General features: G+C 54.8%; 1 protein-coding gene across 1 annotated transcript in view; it reads left to right on the forward strand.

Annotated features, from left to right (window-relative positions):
* Positions 1–19,709, forward strand: part of TGM2 (transglutaminase 2) — a 53,668-nt gene extending 33,959 nt beyond the window's left edge. The window contains exons 7-13 of the mRNA XM_050917720.1: positions 711–846; positions 1,221–1,324; positions 1,927–2,166; positions 2,588–2,860; positions 16,440–16,600; positions 17,760–17,896; positions 18,502–19,709. Coding sequence (XP_050773677.1) covers positions 711–846; positions 1,221–1,324; positions 1,927–2,166; positions 2,588–2,860; positions 16,440–16,600; positions 17,760–17,896; positions 18,502–18,658 — 1,208 coding nt within the window. The 3' untranslated portion in view covers positions 18,659–19,709. The remainder of the gene's footprint in view (positions 1–710; positions 847–1,220; positions 1,325–1,926; positions 2,167–2,587; positions 2,861–16,439; positions 16,601–17,759; positions 17,897–18,501) is intronic.
* Positions 19,710–20,691: the final 982 nt, after the last annotated feature.

Here is a 20,691-nt window from a genome sequence, read left to right on the forward strand (position 1 = left end):
ACCAATGTGAGTGGAGTCAAACTGGTGCAAATCAGAACAGAATCTGGCCTTAAATTTTTCAAGACACACATATACATGCACACACTTATTTTTCTTGAGGACAAAGTGCATGAGGGTTTGGCCTTGTTTTCCTGGGTACAGAAACAGGAGGAAGAAAATAGCTAAAATATATGTGGACTTCTCAAGCTGGCCCACGCCTACCGGTGGCCTTCAAAACTTTAGAACTACCCGTATATTGCGAAGGGTGCCCCGTGTATTGTAAGCAGCAGCTAGGAGATTAAATAAACTGGTTGGATGTTAAATTCTATCTGTTCATGGAATCCCTTGAAAGCATTTCCGCAGCCTCTTTTGTGCCCTGTTTCTAGTGAAGTATCAGAGCTTGACAGACTGTCAGTGTCACTGAACATCCCTTCCATCATTGTTGCCTCCCCTGGAGCACGTATGAAATTTTGGCCAAAAGAAATTTTTTTTTAACAAAAATGTGAGTTGCTATGGCCACAACTCTTGTCTGTGACATGGTCTCTCTGGGCTTCCACACAGCAGCCTGGGCACCTGGTAGGACAACACTTCCCTGCATTGCAGAGGGGTTGTGAGGCTCAGGGACTGTACAGCACTTGGAGAGCCTGGGATGGAGAGAGATTCAAGGGATTCCAATAGCCAGTCACCAAATGCACCAGGCTTCACCTCTCTCCTTCTCACTCCCTCCCCAGTCCTGAGATGTTTGGGAATTCCCACCCGTGTGGTGACCAATTATAACTCCGCCCACGATACCAACAGCAACTTGGTCATCGACCGTTACCTAGACGAAATGGGAAACCTGCAGAAGACATCCAAAGACATGATATGGTGAGTAGCGTCCACAGCAAGGGATTCTGTGCTTCAGGGTGAAATGGTCATCATAATAGCCCAGGCTACACAAATACTGCTCAGTACGGCATGCCAGGAGCTGGGCTATTCAGGAACGCAGGCCACGTTCTCCACTCAGTTACAGGCAGATCTCATGCAGGGTTGAGACCCCCTGTAAGATCAGTAATGGCACTTGGCAATGTCCACCTCAGCAAGCATTGAGCAAGGGGCAGAGGACAGGGCTTGAGTGTACCTAGCAGACAGCGCTGGAAAGCTGTGACTCTCTAGGACAGGCTGCTGGACACCTCCTGCATCAGGGATGAAGACGACATGAACTTTCAACTCTCTCTCCCCTCTCTTTGCTCTTCTTACAGGAATTACCATTGCTGGGTGGAGTCCTGGATGACCCGGCCCGACCTTTCCCCTGGCTGTGATGGATGGCAGGCCTTGGATCCAACTCCTCAGGAGAAGAGTGAAGGTAAGGAGATGCTATAGGCAGTGGGCCTGATGCCTGCCTGCGAAAGCAATCAGCCACAGTTTCTGTCCATAGCCCTCACCTCAGGACTCTTTTTTTCTCTAAGACAGAAAAATAGGACACTAGCCCTGCTCCCAGCTTAGGTTGCGGGGCCCCCTGGTCTCCGGCAGCATCATGGACAGGACTTTCCCCAGGCTTGGCAGGGGTTCACGGGGCTTGCTTGCCCTCTCACTGTCTTCTGCTGCAGCCCTGGGAGAGCATCCCCCTGCCGTCTCCTGGCCCTTGTTTCTATTCCCCCAGCTGGGAACCATCAAAGCCACTCACTCAATGCTGCACAGCTGGGTCGGATGATTCCCAGCACTTGCCTGCCGGGCTCTTTTCCAGAACAGAGCTGGCCGCTCCCCAGCCCTCCCAGCTTTTAAAGGGCAGGCTGCCCTGTTACAGAGGCCAATTACTGAGTGCTCACTTCAGTCCAGTCCAGATGGTGTATGGCACGCGCCCACCATATCCAAGATCCTGACTGGCATGGCTCACTCAGCTCATTCTCATGTGTGCTGACCGTGCTCGCTAAACACAGAAGACAATGCAGAGTCCTTTCTCCCCAGGGGCATACTGCTGCGGGCCAGCTCCAGTCAAAGCCATCAAGGAAGGTGAACTGAGGCTGAAATACGACATCCCGTTTGTCTTTGCGGAGGTCAATGCGGATGTGGTTTATTGGGTGCTGCAGAAGGATGGCTCCAGAAAGAAGACCATCCACTCTTCTACCGTAGGAAGGAACATGAGCACGAAAAGCGTGGGCAAAGATACCAGAGAAGACATTACCCACAACTACAAGTATCCCGAGGGTATGTGCTGCTTGTTGGAGGATGTGCTGCAGGACAGGTGCCAGCTGGTGTTCATTTCTTCTGCCGATTTGTGGGCAGGAATCACGCTAGTTCCCACTGAGCTCATAGAATCAGAGCGAGATAGGACTGGAAGGGACCTCAACAGGTAATGATGAAATAGAGGCAGAAAGGAAGGGCAAAGCACGATGCAGCTTGGGAAGGTCTGGTCTCTGCCCAGTGAGAGAAAAGCCAAGTGCTGGGGGATAAAATGGGGGGAACTCAGGATTGGACAAGAATAATCTAATTAATAAAGCATCTGATTGGTCAAGCTGCAGTGGTCTCATTGAGGACGGTTGTGGGGAGAAGGGCAAAGGCAGCTGGGACTCCTGTGCCAGCTTCTTGTTGACCTACCTGGTAACAATGATCTTTTCATGCACTGCAGGATCAGATGAAGAAAGGGAAGTCTTTGCAAAAGCAGAACTCCAGAAAAGATACCTGACTGAGGAGGAGAAGGGCGTGAGCATCAAGATCAAGGTGTCCGAGGGCATGAACAATGGCTGCGATTTTGACGTCTACGCCGTCATCAGCAACAACACCGAGACAGAACGGCTGTGCAGGCTCATGTTCTGTGCCCGAACTGCCAGTTACAATGGAGTTGTAGGCCCTGAGTGTGGGTTGAAGGATCTTCTGAATGTCATTCTCCTACCCCATGCAGGTAAGAGACTGACTTTGGGAATGATACTGGAAATAAAGCAGGGAGAATGGAGCAGAGAAAATTCTCTACTTCCTGGACCAGACCCTTAGCTGATGGCAACCAGCCAAGCTCTTTTAAACCAAGTGGTACAGCAGTGATTTGTACCAGCTGACCATGCGGCTCGCTTTAGCTGTCCATCCCTCACTGTATGTATTGCAAAGCGCAGCACAGCTCAGCATCCTGTGTGTATCCTACGGTCGGATCCGAGACAACAGGGGAGATTGCAGACAAACGTTGTAGAGTGTTTTCTCCATTGTGGTAGAACTGGCATTTTGCTGAGCTCATTCCCAAACAGTATTTTGTACTGTGGCGAGGGCAGTGTCTGTATGGTACAGAGGGGCTGACTTTGAAATCAGTGCACAGAATGGTGCATGTCGACCTTGGAGTTTAGCTGCTCAGCACCAGGGCATCTAAGAACCTTGGAAGACTTAACATTTGTTTTTTCAATGAAGATCTAATTAATTAAATCCTTGTTAGTCCCCCTGCCCAGCTCTTTGGGTTTTCCATTGATCAGTATTCTGGGAAAGCCAAGTCAAATGAGTGAGTTTTGTACTTTGACCTGAAGGTGGCAAGACTGGTCATTCCCATGTGTCCTGGGAAGGCCAGGACTGTCCGGTGGCAGGCCAGACGCCAAGGAAGCTTTGCCCTCATGCTCACCTATCTTCTTCTTGTGGCTGGCAGTGCCATTGTCTCAGCAGAGCTTAGCGCTGATGGGCAGCGTAGGGTAGAAATGCTATCTGCGAATACGCTGCCAGGAAGAAGCTTGCCAATAGCATGACAGCTGTATCATCCCTTTTCTAGGACATCATAGGCCAGAAGAACCTCACAGCCAGATCTAACCTGGATATCATCCCAGCCGCTAAGTGTATATGCAAATCGGATTTGTGGGTGCAAATCAAGCAGGCATCACGTTGCATGGACAAAATCCAATAATCTAGAGGGCACCCACAAATTCCATCTGTTTATGCAAATTCTGGTTTTAGCTTGTTCAAAGTTGGAGCCGGTTTTTGACAATTTGACCCAACAAATTGTCGTTATTGACTGCTGAGACTCAAATCAACACAGATTAACACAACCCGCATTCCAGACTGGCACTTTGCATTGAATTGCTAAATGAGCTGTGAGCTGAGGACAGATTTTCATTCTGAACTTCAGTTTCCTGGCCACAGCCATGTACGAGTCTACAGTTGTTATTTTACTTAATTCAATTGTATAACAAGCCACCTGGGTCATCAGTTCATACAAACTATGGGCTGGCGCAGCACAAGAATTCAGTATTTGTGTTTATTCTCGGGCAATAATAAAGGTGCCAAACATATCTTGGAGGCAAACTACCAAGATAAATAGCACCTAAGGCTGTTATTTCCTCTGGGTCGGCTCCCAGCTGAGACACGTAGGTGATGTTTATCCTGGTAGGTAGCTGCCAAGCTGCATTAGCCAGTTTCACTACTGCACAGAGAGGGTTTGAAATGGCTGTGCGGCACTAAACCGCAGGCTGCCTCTACGTGCAGGCCCCCATGCAGGCAGGTGGTTATTTGATAGCTCTGGCTCTCTGGGCTTCTGCTTTGCGGCCAATGCAGCTTTCAGTGTTTTTCTGCTTATTTATTTATTGTTGTGGATTTGTAATCTTCGATGAAAGGATAAAGAACATTGTTCAGGTAGCGGGGCCGGAAATGGATTTGGAAATGGGCCAAAGCAGCGTCTGTCTGACTCTCTCCAAACGAGTTGGGCTTATCCGCATTGATCTCTCTTTCTAGGTCTTTATATCGCACTCATCTGTCCCCTCGCAGAAGAGGTTTCTCTCTCACTATTTCTGCATTCTATTTTATCTCTGATTAATACATTTTTATTTTGAAAATTCTGACTCAAGCTGCTCCACTCATTGGTATAACCAGGCAACAGGTGTTCCTAAACCCATTTACAAATTCATGAAGTGTTAAAGCCAGGTGTTATGGCTCCCAGACCCACGTTTGGCTGCCCAATCTTTACGGCTCCCAAACCCATGTTCGGCTGCCCAATCCAAACCTGGGTTTTACAGCCCTGGACACATGCTCAGCTGCTAGATCTGAGATTACAGAGCCAGATCCTTGAAAACTGGATCAAGTGGCCAGAGAGCCACTTTAGGCCATAGCTAGGTCTCTAGGTCAGCCCGGACAGGCCCGGGGACCTGGATGGTGGCCAGCCTGAGGTTGTGCATGAGTGTGAGGCAGCCTTCCTGCACCTGCAGGTCCAGAAAAAGCCCGTGCCAGATGGGCGCATCCTGCCTGAAAAACTAACTAGGAACAAGATTTGCTTCAAGAGGAAAGCACTGAGTCTGTGTGAGATCAGAGTTCGCTGCACTCTCGGCAGTTAGAGAGAGGCTGAGACCACTGCCTATCATGATGACCAGTTGCCTTGTACTCCTGCTTTCATCTGTAGCCATCTGGCTCCTCTTGCCGTATACTGAGATGGTCGGTTCTCTGGGGCAGGGTCCTGCCTTTTGTTCTGTTTCTGAACAGCTCCTGGCACAGTGGGGTCCTGGCCCAGGACAGGGGCTCCTGCGTGCTACGATAATACAAACAAATAATAACAACATCCCTATACAGCGCCACTGTGGAGGCGTCGTGACCTCTTAGCTCTCCTCTGGAGAGTTGCTCAAGGCCTAATATTTCAGGGGTGCCAAGTCCCTCTCCTAGGGTTGCCAGGAGCCCAGTTTTTGACCAGAACACCCAGTCGAAAAGAGACCCTGGCGGCTCCGGTCAGCGGCTGTTAAAAGTCAGGTCGGCCCCAGGCAGACTGGGGTGCAGAAGGTTTAGGGTGTGGACTCTGGGTGGCGCTCACCTCACGCACCTCCCGGGAAGCAACAACATGTCCCTGTGTCTTCTAGGTAAAGGGAGGCTCTGTGCACTGCCCCTAAGCACCAGCTCCGCCCCCGCAGCTCCCATTGGCCGTGGTTCTGAACCAATGGGAGCTGCGGAACTGGTGCCTGGGCTCCACACCCTCCTCCTGGCTCCATCCCCACAGCTCCCATTGGCTGTGGTTCCAGGCCAATGGGAGCTGTGGAGCCAGCACTTGGGGGAAGCATGCAGAGCCTCCCTGGCCGCCCTTGCACCTAGGAGTCTCAGGGATATGTTACTGCTTCCCAGGAGGTGCCTGAGGTAAGCGCCGCCTGGAGCCCACACCCCCTCCCACGCCCTTTCCTTTGCCCCAGCCCGGAGACCCCTCCTGCAGCGGAACCCCTCATTTCTGGCCCTACTCTGGAACCTGCACACCCAGCCCAAAGCCCATACCCCCTTCCACACCCCAACCCCCAGCTTGGCTGCCCGGAGCCCACACGCCAAACCCCCAGTCCCCTGACCCAGCCTGGTGAAAATGCACAAGTGAGCAAGGGCGGGGCAGAGTGAGCAATGGAGGGAGGGGGGATGGAGAGAGAGGGGTGAAGCCTCAGAGAAGGGGCTGGGATGGGGCAGGATGGGGTAAGGGTGTTTGGTTTTCTGCAAATAGAAAGTTGGCAACCCTAGACCCTCCCCAGCTCCCCAAGTCAGCGGGCAGGATCAGCAGCTCTGAATCGCCTTGGTGACCATGTGGGGGCGAGCACTGCTTTCCTATAGCCACATGGGCTAACTTCCATTAACACAGAGTCAGTGGGAAAACAGACCTCAGCCTCTTTATTTAGGGTATGTCTACATCTACAATTTTGCAGCGCTGGTTGTTACAGCTGTATTAGTACAGCTGTATAGGGCCAGCGCTGCAGAGTGGCCACACTTACAGCAACCAGCGCTGCAAGTGGTGTTAGATGTGGCCACACTGCAGCGCTGCTGGGCGGCTTCAAGGGGGGTCCGGGGAACGCAAGAGCAAACCGCGGGAAAGCAGGTCTCCTTCCCCAGTTTGCTCCAGTGTTCCCCGAACCCCCGAGCAAGCAGGTCTCCTTCCCAGCGGTTTGCTCTCGCGTTCTCCGAACCCCCGAGCAAGCAGATCTCCTTCCTCGCGGTTTGCTCTCGCGTTCCCCGAACCCCCGAGCAAGCAGATCTCCTTCCCCGCGGTTTGCTCTCCCGTTCCCCGAACCCCCCTGCAAACCGCGGGGAAGGAGACCTGCTTGCTCGGGGGTGCGGGGAAGGAGACCTGCTTGCACGGGGGTTTGGGGAACGCGAGAGCAAACCGTGGAAGGAGACCTGCTTCCCCGCGGTTTGCTCTCGCGTTCCCCGAACCCCCCTGCAAACCGCTGGGAAGGAGACCCGCTGGGGGGGGGGGGGGGGGATTCGGAGAACACCGGAGCAAACCACGTGGAAGGAGACCTGCCTGATTACCAGAGAGGCTTCCTCAGGTATGCTGGGATACCTGCTTATTCCACGGAAGTCAAGAAAAGCGCTGGTAAGTGTCTACACTTGATTACCAGCGCTGGATCACCAGCGCTGGATCCTCTATACCCGAGACAAAACGGGAGTACAGCCAGCGCTGCAAACAGGGAGTTGCAGCGCTGGTGATGCCCTGCAGATGTGTACACCTCCTAAGTTGCAGCGCTGTAACCCCCTCACCAGCGCTGCAACTTTGTGATGTAGACAAGCCCTTAGTTAGTCTAGGTCTTTGCTGTTTACTAACAGGCAAGCGGTTTGCTTCATCTGCCCCTTGGAAGGGCGTAACATTTCCAGTCCTTGGTGATCATTTCGCCTGCCTGTCCAGTTGCTACGGTCTGGGTTCCTAGCACTCCCTTCAGAATCCTGCTTGGTTTTTCTAATCCGTTACCATTACTGCCAGTGAAGTTAAAAGAGTTTGGGGGAGTTGTATGATTTTTTTAAACCAGCTGGTTTCTCTCATGTTGGTATCACTTATCTACACTAGGACTTTTGCCTGTTTTAAAAGCCCAACACCCTCAGGTATTATTATATCAGCAAAAGGGTTTAGTTTAGAACTGGCCTAAGAAACAATCACGAGCTGAGTCCAGCCCTATAGGATATTTGGAGAATCTTTTGGATTTGGTTTGTGTTGAACTGCTGAGGAACAGAAAAATCCATTATTTGCCCAGCTCTGGCTGTGAGGGAATCTCCAGGGCAAGGCCTACTCTACGCTAGAAAATGTTTTCTGTTATAGTTGCACCAGCAAACCCTCTGAGTGCAGACACAGCTTAAACCAGCACAAAAGTGATTTTGCCAGTTCCCCAAGTGAAATCATCTGTATTGCTGGGGATTTCACTACCTTTCTAGATAGGACGGGTTAAACACCAGAATAGACTTATAGCTAGAAAGTTTCTCCTGGCATCTTAAGCTCTGGAATAGTCTACCAAGGAAGGCTGTGGAATCCCCATCACTGGTGGTTTTTAAGAACTGGTGGGACAAACATCTGACAGGGATGGTCTAAGTTTACTTAATCCTGCCTCCGTGTGGGGCCTGGAGAAGAGGACGTCTTGAGGTCCCTTCCAGGCCTATGTTTCTATGATTCTATGGTGTAAATTGGGAGTAACTGCACCTAGGTCGAAGAGTTACTCTGATAGTTTTACAGCAGGGTGAGATCAGAATCAGTCCCTATGGTGATGTAGCTACCTCTGGAGTGGAACACAGCAGCTGTCGAACGACACACAACAACGCTACCCAGTGGTAAAGGGCAGGACGTGAAGACCTGAAGCATCCATCTGTAAGCGTGCAGTGAGTCCAGCAGGAAGCCTTTACTCAAGCTGGCATTTAGCCAAGATAGGTGGTGCTCACTCCCCGACTCTGACAAGAAATGCGAGAAGTTCTTTAAAGGTGACAGCTTGTCAAGACCTCGGTTTTATATCTGATCTAAATTCCATCAAAGGATAGATGCCTTTTAGATTAAACAAGCTAATTGCAGGAAGGTTAGCATAAGGTTTCTCCTTTAAAAGGTTTCTGCTCTATCTAAAATGCTAAACTAACACAGCTCAGTAGAGGACAGAGCACGCTGTATCAACATGCATTTGGATTTCCTTTTCCTCACAGGGCATGTTTGCTGAACCTCTTATCCTTTTTCTCTTGAGTTCCTCTGCTCGCCTTCACTGAGTGTAGAAAAGATCAGCTAGAGGTCTGTAACCTGGAAAGTGCTTTGGAATCCTTCTGGACGAAAGACTCTGTTGATGAGAAATTTGCTATTTCACAACAGACACTGATGTCTGAGCTGACTTACAGGTCACCGGTGTCGGCCAGAGTAGACAGGCCTAGAGGATCGTTGCTAGTCATGCACAGAATCCAGCTCTCCTGAGCACCAGTGCTCCGCTTTCCCCAATACTCTATGCTGCGTCCTGCCACCCAGTGCCCTGTGGGGACCGGGGTTCCCCAGATGTCAGGGTTTTGCAACTTCTCTCCAGTTCCCAGTGTTGCTGCTGGAGCTGCCGTCTCCGCAGAGCAAAGGGGCCTGGCAGCCCGGCGTTCCCAAAGCCTGCCCCCGTGAGCGTGAGGGGGCAGCTCCGCAGGGCTGCTTCTTGTTGGAGCAGTTGGCCCAGAGCACTGCTGTGTCGCTGCAGTTACACCGCCCTCCCTTGCTCTGACAGTGTCTGTCTGTGACATTAATCTGCAAAGCTCCATGTTGTGTCAGTGAAACCCAAAGGGACGAGTCATGCCATGAGGGCAGGGGACTGGACTCGATGACCTCTCGAGGTCCCTTCCAGTCCTAGAGTCTATGAGTCTATGAGTGGCGACTCATGACCAGGCCGCCCTCCCATCAGCACTCTCGCTGGGGGAGCCCCGAATTCAGATACCATTCAGCAGCTCCCTGCTATCGCACGGCACTGTCACTGAGCAGCCCCATCAGCTCACCCTCTGAGGGGCCCACAACCTGCCCCAACACCACAGGGAAACGGTGCATTTGCTTGCAGCTTTATCGGGCTTGCCAAAAGCAGCCCACAGATCCAGAACTGGGTCAGAACCAGCGGGGCTCACAGGCCCTACACACCTCTGTCTATGGCCTTCCAGAGACTATGGATTTGTCTGGAAAATGCCAGCAGTGCAGGGTGTCACGGAGTGTGGGGGAGTCCGGCCCTGCACCCCTCTTCCTGGGACCCACAGTGACTCTCGGCCAGCCAGTACAACAGAAGGTTTATTGGACAACAGGAACACAGGTTACAGCAGAGCTTGCAGGCACAGTCAGGACCCCTCCACCGAGTCCTTCTGGGCTTTCAGGGTGCTTGGATCCTAGCTAGGATACCCTGAATTCCGCCCACACAGCCCCAAGCCCCAAACTCCAACTGCTTCCCTCCTGCCACTCCCTTCCTTTGCCCCCTTCCCGGGCAAAGGTGTTGACCTTTCCCCTCCCTTACCTAGCTCAGGTTACAGGCTCTGGCATCGTCCATCTCCTAAAGTCCTCCCCTGCTCTCCCACTCCCCACACAGACAGTCCCTACTGCATCACATCTCTCCCCCCTTCGAGACTGAACTGAGCGGGGTCACTCTGCCCAGTGACCTGGGGAAGTTCAGGGTCCCCTCTCCGGGACAACGCATCCGCTGTCAGGTTGGCACTTCCCTTCACATGGACCACGTCCATGTCATAGTCCTGCAGGAGCAGGCTCCACCTCAGGAGCTTGGCGTTGGCTCCTTTCATCTGGTGCAGCCAGGTCAGGGGAGAGTGGTCGGTGTACACGGTGAAGTGTCGCCCAAAGAGATATGGCTCTAGCTTCTTAAGGGCCCACACCATGGCCAGGCATTCCTTCTCGATGGCTGCGTAGCTTTGTTCCCGGGGTAGCAGCTTCTTACTCAGGTACACGATAGGGTGTCTCTCCCCCTTTTCATCCTCCTGCATTAACACCGCCCCCAGTCCCGTGTCTGAGGCATCGGTGAACACCATAAAGGGTTTGTCAAAATCTGGGTTTGCCAGAACTGGGTCGCTAACCAGAGCCTCCTTCAGCGCCCGGAAAGCCTCCTGGCACTGCTCAGTCCAGATCACCTTGTCTGGCTTCCCCTTTTTGCACAGTTCAGTGATGGGGCCGGCTATGGCACTGAAGTGGGGCACGAACCTTCGATAGTACCCCGCCATCCCAATAAAGGCCTGGACCTGCTTTTTGGTTTGGGGAGCAGGCCAGTCTCTGATCACCTCCACCTTGGCTGGTTCCGGCTTCAGGCAGCCGCTCCCCACCCGATGGCCCAGGTAAGATACTTCAGCCATCCCCACCTTGCACTTCTCAGCCTTTACTGTTAACCCAGCCTTCCGGAGTCGGTCCAGGACTTGTTTAACCTGGGACACGTGGTCCTCCCAGGTCTGGCTGAAGACGCAGATGTCGTCAATATACGCCACGGCAAAACTCTCCATCCCCCTCAGTAGCTGATCCACCAGGCACTGGAAGGTGGCCGGCGCTCCCTTGAGGCCGAAGGGCAGGGTCAAAAACTCATAGAGCCCCAGAGGGGTGATAAAGGCCGATTTCAGCCTGGCATCTGCGTCCAGCGGCACTTGCCAGTAGCCTTTGGTAAGATCCATAGTGGTGAGGTACCGTGCACCTCCCAGCTTGTCTAGGAGCTCGTCAGGCCTGGGCATAGGGTAGGCATCAGATACGGTGATGGCATTGAGCTTTCGATAGTCCACACAGAACCGGATTGACCCATCCTTCTTGGGAACCAGCACTACTGGCGAGGCCCAAGGGCTGGAAGACGGCTGGATCACCCCCAAAGCCAGCATGTCCCTGACCTCTCTTTCAAGATCCTGGGCAGTTTTACCAGTGACCCGAAAAGGGGAGCATCTTATAGGGGGGTGTGACCCCGTCTCCACCCGGTGGACAGTCAAATTAGTGCGTCCAGGCTGGTTGGAAAACAGCTGTCAGTACAGATGCAGCACCCCTCTGATCTCAGCGTGCTGGCCCGGGGTCAGTTGCTCAGAGAGGGGAATCGCCTCCAGGGGGGAACCAGCTTTTGTCCCAGGGAATAGATCCACTAAGGGGTCATCTCCCTGCCCCTCCCAATGTCCACACACGGCCAACACCACATTCCCCCTGTCATAGTATGGTTTCATCATGTTCACATGGTACACCCGACGGTGATGTGCCCGGTTTGACAGCTCCACCACATAGTTTACCTCATTCAGTTGCTTGATAACCTTGAAGGGCCCTTCCCAGGCGGCCTGGAGTTTGTTTCTCCTCACGGGGATAAGAACCATCACCTGATCCCCGGTGGCGAAGGCACGGGCTCGTGCTGTGCGGTCATACCAGACCTTCTGCCTCCTCTGGGCTCGGGCCAGATTCTCCCTGGCCAGGCCCATGAGCTCGGCCAGTCTTTCCCGGAAGGTCAGGACATACTCCACCACTGACTCTCCCTCGGGAGAGGCCTTCCCCTCCCATTCGTCCCTCATCAGGTCTAGGGGCCCCCTCACCCGCCTTCCATACAACAGTTCGAAAGGTGAAAACCCGGTAGATTCCTGGGGTACCTCCCTGTACGCAAACAGCAGGTGAGGTAAGTACTTGTCCCAATCTTGCGGATGCTGGTTCATAAATGTTTTTAGCATCATCTTCAGCGTCCCGTTGAACCTTTCTACCAGCCCGTTGGACTGGGGGTGATACGCTGAGGCCCAGTTGTGCGGACCCCACATTTCTGCCATAAGGACCGGAGCAGGGCCGACATGAAGTTGGACCCCTGGTCCGTTAAGACCTCCTTGGGGAACCCCACCCGGCTGAAAATTGTCAGCAGCGCATCTGCCACTGTGTCTGCTTCGATAGAGGACAAGGCCACCGCCTCGGGGTAGCGAGTGGCAAAATCCACCACCACCAGGATGTATTTCTTCCCTGACCGGGTCATCTTGCTGAGAGGTCCCACTATGTCCATGGCCACCTTCTGGAAAGGTTCTTCTATGATGGGTAAAGGCCTCAAAGCCGCTTTCCCCTTGTCCCGGGCCTTCCCCACCCTCTGGCAGGGGTCACAGGATTGGCAGTACTGTCGGACATGGGTAAAGACCCCAGGCCAGTAAAAGTTCTGTAGCAGCCTCTGCCTGGTGCGCCGGATTCCCTGGTGCCCTGCGAGAGGGATGTCATGGGCCAGGTACAACAGCTTGTGACGGAACTTCTGGGGAACCACCAGCTGCCTCCTGATCCCCCATGACTCTACTTCCCCTGGGGGAGCCCATTCTCGGTACAGGAACCCCTTCTCCCACAGGAACCTCTCCTTGCAACCTCTCCTCATGGTCTGTACCGCACTAAGGTCAGCCCGGTCCCTGTGCTTCCGCAAGGAGGGATCTTTCTGCAACTCGGCCTGGAACTCAGCAGCTGGGACAGGAATGGGGACCGGCTCTCTCTTGCTGGCTGGGTCTGAGGCCGCAGCCTCTCTGCACCGTGCCCCTGGGCGTTCCCCGCTCCCTGAGTTAGGGTCCTGCACCTCAGGTCGAGTACCTTCCCCGTTGTCGGGGAGCAGTGCCATTTGCCGACTCTGACTACGAGTCACGACCAGGGCACTCTGGGTGTTACTAGGCCAGTCCTCAAGGTCCCCTCCCATTAACACGTCAGTGGGCAAATATTGGTGTACCCCCACATCTTTGGGGCCCTCCTTGGCCCCCCATTTCAGGTGTACCCTTGCCACGGGTACCTTGAATGGGGTCCCGCCCACGCCCATCAGGGTCAGGTAGGTGTCGGGCACCATCCGATCTGAGGCCACCACCTCGGGCCGGGCCAGCGTCACCTCTGCGCCCGTGTTCCAGTACCCAGTGACCTTCCTCCCATCCACTTCCAGGGAAACAATGCACTCTTTCCGGAGGGGCAGCCCCGCGCCCACCCAGTAAACCAAAAACCCGGAACCGGGAGCATCCATAGGTGGTATGTTGCCAACCCCCCTTTCCTGGGAATGTAGCCCCTCCTCCGATTGGGTTTTTACCCAGTCCACCCTCTGCGGGTTGGGTCTGCTTGGTCTGTCCCTGAGCTTGGGGCACTGGGCCCGTATGTGACCTCGTTGGCCACAGCGATAGCAGCCCATATCTCGTGGGTCCCCTTGAGTGGGTCGGAGGGACCTGCCGCTGGATGTTCCCCTTTTGGGGGGGTTCTCCATAGGCCCCCTTTGGGAGGTCCCATGTTGACTCTCTCTCTGCGTTGAGGCAGGCCTGCTCCTTCGAGACTCCTCCCTGCCATCCCCTGCCCGACTGTCCACAAATTGGTCGGCCAGCTGGCCTGCATGCTGCGGGTTCTCCGGCTTCTGGTCCATCAACCACAGCCTCAAGTCGGACGGGCACTGCTCGTACAGGTGCTCCAGTATGAATAGGTCAAGCAGGTCCTCTTTAGTTTGGGCCCCAGCTGTCCACTTGCGGGCATACCCCTGCGCCCGGTTGACCAGTTGTAGGTATGTGACCTCACGGGTTTTACGCTGGCTCCGGAACTTTTTCCGGTACATCTCAGGAGTCAGCCCAAACTCGCGGAGCAGGGCCTGTTTGAACAGTTCATAGTCCCCTGCCTCCGCCCCTTTCAGTCGGCTGTACACCTCCACGGCTGTGGAGTCCAGTAAGGGGGTGAGAACTGCGATCCTGTCTGCAGGGTCAACCCTGTGCAGCTCGCAGGCATTCTCAAAGGCCGTCAGGAAGGGATCTAAGTCCTCCCCCTCCTTACGCCAGGGCAGCAAGTGCTTATCAAAGCTCTTTGTAGGCTTGGGTCCCCCCTCACTCACCGCAGCTGGAGCCTCACTGCTCCTCAGCCGGGCCAGGTCCAGCTCATGTTTACGCTGTTTCTCCTTCTCCTCCCACTCACGCTGGCACTGGTTCTCCTCATGTTTACGCTGGTTCTCCTCATGTTTACGCTGGTTCTCCTCATGTTCACGCTGTTTCGCCTTCTCCTCCAGCTCTCGCCTCTTTAACTCGAGCTCCTCCCGTCTCAGCTCCCTTTCATATTCCAGCCGCATCCGCTCCACGGATGCCGAGCGTTGCCGGGAGGATCCCCTGCTGGGGGGTGGGCTTCGCCGGGCAGATCCCCTGCTGGCCGGGGGTGTCACGGTGCCCTCGGTATACACTGGGCTCCTCCCCGCCCTTCCTCTACGCCTAGGAAGGGGGGTCTCGGGAAGCCCTCGTCCGCCGGCTGACCACTCCCAGCGGGGACAGACACTGGTGCCTGCGCTGCATCTGCTCGGCTGCTTCCCTCAGAGACAGGGCTCCGTTCATTCATGCGGTCTCCCTGCTCCAGCTGTGCAATCAGCTGGTCCTTGCTGAGCCTCCCTGGGTGCAGCCCCCTCTGCTTGCACAGCTCCACCAGGTCACACTTGCGCCGCTTGGCATACATCTTCCTGCTGACCACTCACAGGCCGGGGTGCTCGCCGCTCCCCACGGTTTCCAGGGGGACCCCTAGTGCACCAGCCCTTCTTGAGGTCACCACCTCTCTGCCAGGGTCGAGCTGCAGACTCCTCCGCCCCTGGGACCGCTCGCTGCAATCCCCCGGGGGACCCTGTTACTGCAAAGTCCTTCTCACTGGGCACACACTCCCAGGGGTTAACCACCCCTTCGTTTTACTGCTCCCCAGTCACTTACTGCAGGAAGCGCCGTCCACGGGGTGCAGTATATCCCACCGCTAACACCAGTTGTCACGGAGTGTGGGGGAGTCCGGCCCTGCACCCCTCTTCCTGGGACCCACAGTGACTCTCAGCCAGCCAGTACAACAGAAGGTTTATTGGACAACAGGAACACAGGTTACAGCAGAGCTTGCAGGCACAGTCAGGACCCCTCCACCGAGTCCTTCTGGGCTTTCAGGGTGCTTGGATCCTAGCTAGGATACCCTGAATTCCGCCCACACAGCCCCAAGCCCCAAACTCCAACTGCTTCCCTCCTGCCACTCCCTTCCTTTGTCCCCTTCCCGGCAAAGGTGTTGACCTTTCCCCTCCCTTACCTAGCTCAGGTTACAGGCTCTGGCATCGTCCATCTCCTAAAGTCCTCCCCTGCTCTCCCACTCCCCACACAGACAGTCCCTACTGCATCACACAGGGGTTAAGAACAGCTGAATGTGAATCCCTGTTTAGTAGTGAAAGTTATGCATGAAGATTAGAGTCACAAACCAGGCCTGTATCTCAGCAGATAACACAGGACTCATTCCTCTGTTTGCAGTCACTTCCACGGTGCCCCTACACTGAAAGCATCCCACACCCAAGATCTGGGGGCCCTGGCTGCTGGCATAGCCAGCTGTAGCTTGCTCTTCTGCATGGTTCTTGAAGCAGACACCTCAGCATCATCCCTTGCTATACCAGTGCTACTCCTGCCTACTCCTGGCTTCCCAAGGCCAGCTGCCCTGGGCACAACCCCTTTGGATTTCCAGTTCCTCTCCTCAGACTTCCCGCCTCGGTATTGCCATCAGACTTTGCCACTGTCATCCTAGCTTGTCTCCGGGCCCAATCCCAACCCTGGAAAACCAGACATTCCACCACACTCAGAGCCAGGGTGGGGGGAGGTTCCTCCCCCTGGCGTGGGTCTGTGGCATCTGCTTATGCCAGACCTGAAATCACCCCCTTTTCTCTGTCATTTCCATCCCTGCCTACTGACTGCAACAGCTGCAGGGAGACAGCTGGGCCCAGACTAGATGATGGCCCAGCCTCCGGCTCAGTGATCCTTGGGCACCAGGAAGCCAGAGGGAGTTGAGTTTTTGGGGGACAGCTAATCCGGAGCTTTTTCACCTTTCTCTCCAGAAAAGACTGTGCCCCTGCGTATTCTGTATGAGAAGTATGGTAGCTGCCTGACCCAAGACAACATGATCAAGCTGGTGGCCCTCCTGTTTGAATACCAGACCGGAGATATCATCCTTGGGGTCCGAGACATCTACGTAAAGAACCCGGATATTAAGATTAGGGTAAGGGCTTCAGCACATTTCTGTCTTGGCACTGCTGAGCACGTGTCTGGTCCCTGCTCACCTCCGCAGATGTGGAGGGGACTGGGACATTCTCAGCCCAGTATCCTTGGTGTTAGCCAGACAGCAATAATGGAAGAGATGCAGCTTGCAGCATACGCTCCTCCCCCAGTGCCTGGTATTGAACTGACATCCCTGCAATCAGACAGGGAAACCAGCCTTGCTCTGCTGCTGTCCTGGGAGAGCGCATGCCTCTGGCAGTCCTGTCCTGGCACCTATGTTCCAGTGCACACAGGAGTTCGATGCAGTGCCAAGTCAGAACTGAAAAGCTTCAGCATCTCCCTGGGCCCCAATCCTGAGACCGAACTGCCAGGCACTTCCCACAGCTCCCCACGCCCAGTGCGGCCCGTTTCACCTCACTCAGCACTGGAAAGGAGGGGGAAACCCGGCAGCCTCCTGCTCTCCCACAGGACCCTCTGAGGGGCTATTGGCTGAGCAGCTCACAAACAATGCAAGGGGGCTTGAGCCCGCAGAGGGGATGCTGCAACATTGCTGAGCAATTCGGGGTATGGCCCCGTGGTGTGGGAGGAGGTCAGGTGCCAGCTGTGAGGGCAGAGAGGCGAGACCAGTGCTGAGGGCGGAAGGCAGGAGGGGAGCAGGCTAGCGTGGGCAGGGGTTTGCAGCAGGTAGGTTATAGCGGCTGTCAGACGGGCAGGGTGCATTGCCACAGCTCTTGGTGACTCACACACGCAGCCAGTAAGTGCAGAGCCAAGCTAAGCCATGGGGCCAGGAACCGTAGTAACCGGCTTTGTCTCACTAGAATCAATGAAGCAGCTAATGCAGACACGGCCTGCCCTGAGTGGTGCTGTTTAATGGCTTCCCTCTGGGCGAGGGGTGGGTGTGTGTCTGGAACATTATACACCCAGTCAACATGAACCAGGGCAATGGATGGGAGCGTATGCACGTGCACACACACGCATGCGCACACACACACACACATACACATATGCACACACACATACGCACACACACGTACATGCACATGCGTGCACACACAGTATACACACACACACACACAGTACACATGCACACACACACATATTCTCTCTCTAATGGCAAAAGGGACTTCACTGAGGATCCAACTGATTTCTTTGAAAAACAGGTTTTAGGGGAACCAGTGCAGAAGCGGAAGCTGGTGGCAGAGCTCACCCTGACTAATCCCCTCTCGACCCCTCTGAGTGGCTGCGTGTTCACCCTGGAGGGGGCTGGTCTGACCGAAGGACAGAAGACCCAGGAGCTGTAGGTGTTTTCTACTCCCACTATGGGGTTGGGCTGCTGTGGGAGGGCAGGGGCCAAGGGACTTTCGAGACTCGGCAAGAACTTTGCACAGGGAAGGCGCTTGCCCCACCCCAGCCCCACCTCAGCCAGAGGGCTGCCGTGGGGCATGCAACAGGGATGTGAACTCTGTGAGAGATTGCAGCTGCTCCTGCCCCAGTGACAGTCACTGAAGGGACCAGCGAAGGAGGGCTGGCGGGGGAAGCTCAGAGCATCCCCAGACCAGCTACCCCCAGCAGGAGTTGCTGCAGGAAACAGTGGAGGAGCCGTAGGGAACGGTCTGGGGGCATTTGGCTGCAAGCGTCCTGCGAGTCGATTTGCTGCAGTTCACTGAGGACGCTCAGTTTCATCTCCGATATTAAAGGGAAAACTCCTCCCCACCCCCCAAACAGTTTGTTTTGCTGCTCCCCAAGGATCTCCCCCTCATGCCTGTCCAGTGTCCCCAGGGCTCTAAAGGAGATGGACTCCCGACAGGGCCATGCATGGGTCTGGCGAGGGTACTTGCTAGTGACCGAGTTACGCTGGCGGGTGGTGCTGGGGTTTGCTAATTTTCCCTCTGCCCCCCGCAGCGCCAGCCCCGTTGAGCCGGGGCAGGAAGCGAAGGTCAGGGTGGACTTGGCTCCCCAGCTGTCCGGCCTGCACAAACTCGTGGTGAATTTCGAGAGTGACAAGCTGAAGGGAGTGAAGGGCTATCGCAACGTGATCGTCGCCCCACTGCCCAAGTGAAGCCGCCTGACCCGTTCTCACCTGGCCCTGCCGATGCCAACATGAGCCTCCTCTCAAGAACTAACGACGATTCCTACAGAGACCAGAGACCTCGCCTCGCCCTGCGCAGCCAGTCCCAGACGCCAGGCACCTCCGCCATTCCCTGGCTTCGAAAGGACTTCACTGAACTGAGCTGCCAGCCATTGACCAGAAAAGCTCCTGGAGCTGGCAGCTCCTGCCAGAGCTGCCTGGTGCAGCCACCACACCCCGTGCGTCAGACACTTCACCAGTTGGCCACGGTCAGACAGCGAGGAGAAAATCAGTCCAAGCTGACATAGAAAGCGGCAGGGAGGGGAGGTGCCAAGGGAGAGAATGGTTCTGGGAAGAGGGAACCCCAGTCCCAGGTAGGATGACCAGACAGCAAACAGGGCCGGTTCTGTTTTTTACTGCCCCAAGCATGGCAGTCAGGCGGCCTTCAGAGGCGTTTCTATGGGAGGTCCGCCGGTCACGCGGATTCGGTGGCAGCTCTGTGGGTGATCTGCCGGTCCCGCACCGTCGTACCTGCCGCCGAATTGCCACCGAAACCATGGGACTGGCAGACCTCCCTCAGAAACGTCACTGAAGGCCACCTGACTGCTGCCCTCAGAGCCACCGGCATGCCACTCCCTGCAGCTTGCCACCCCAGGCACGCGCTTGCTGCTCTGGTGCCTGGAGCCACCCCTGACAGCAAGTATGAAAAATCAGGATGGGGGTGGGGGGGATAATAGGAGTCTACATAAGAAAAAGACCCAAAAATTGGGACGGTCCCTATAAAATCAGGACAGCTGGTCACCCGAGTCCCAGGCCTCCTCACACACATTTGATGGAGCTCTCAGCAGCATTACCAAATGCCCCCTCAGCTGAGCAGGATGAGTCCAGATTGAATCATAGAACCATAGAATCTCAGGGTTGGAAGGGACCTCAGGAGGTATCTAGTCCAACCCCCTGCTCAAAGCAGGACCAATCTCCAACTAAATCATCCCAGCCAGGGCTTTGTCAAGCTGGGCCATAAAAACCTCTAAGGAAGGAGATTCCACCACCTCCCTAGATAACCCATTCCAGTGCCTCACCGACCTCCTAGGGAAATAGTGTTTCCTAATCTCCAACCTAAACTTCCTCCACTGCAACTTGAGACCATTACTCCTTGTTCTGTCATCTGGTACCACTGAGAACAGTCTAGATCCATCCTTTTTGGAACCCCCTTTCAGGTAGTTGAAAGCAGCTATCAAATCCCCCTCATTCTTCTCTTCTGCAGACTAAACAATCCCAGTTCCCTCAGCCTCTCCTCATAAGTCATGTGCTTCAGCCCCCTAATCATTTTTGTTGCCCTGCCCTGCCCTGGAGAGGATATGATCAATCTACACCAAAGCAGGACTCCACTCCCTGTCCTCTGCCACGCCCAGCTGCAGGATCTGCTTCCCTTGGAGGCTGCATTTACCGGTAGGCTGGGATCCTCTGAATGCACCAGGCCCGTCTAGGGTGCAGAGGCCATGCTGCATAGAACACAAGGCTCCTCTTCCTTGCAGGTTACCCCCCATGTCCCACAGGCAGGCATCACGCCCTTAATGACTTCTGTATTTTTAGGGTTGGGTGTTAGGGTGGCCTAGAAGCTCTCTCTGAACCTCCACCTCCATGTGGTGTTTGTGTTATGCGACATACTTGGGGATGTGGCATGTCCACCTGCTAGATGTGCTTGTGCGTTTTTCCACATAGCCAGCGCCTGTCCTAGGCTCCCATGCACAGCTTCTCAGTGACTTGCTTTGAAAACGTGGCCCTTAGAGCTTTTGTGACCCCAAGTCACCTTCCACCTCTGCTCAGTCCCCAGCTGTTTTAGCAAAGCCTTGGCCGCCTGTCCCTGCCTCCCAGTGGCCCAGGCAGGGCCAAAGGAAATGGCTTTAGACAATCGGCAATCCCCCTAGACTGCCTCTGGGCACATCACAGCTGTCTGGGGTGCGCTGTATCCTGATCGGTGCAGGGGCACTTAGAGAACAGAGTGGAAAACCTCTAGTGAAAAG

The sequence above is a fragment of the Gopherus flavomarginatus genome, chromosome 11 (genome assembly GCF_025201925.1).
Source record: "Gopherus flavomarginatus isolate rGopFla2 chromosome 11, rGopFla2.mat.asm, whole genome shotgun sequence".
NCBI classification, from domain to species: Eukaryota; Metazoa; Chordata; order Testudines; family Testudinidae; genus Gopherus; species Gopherus flavomarginatus.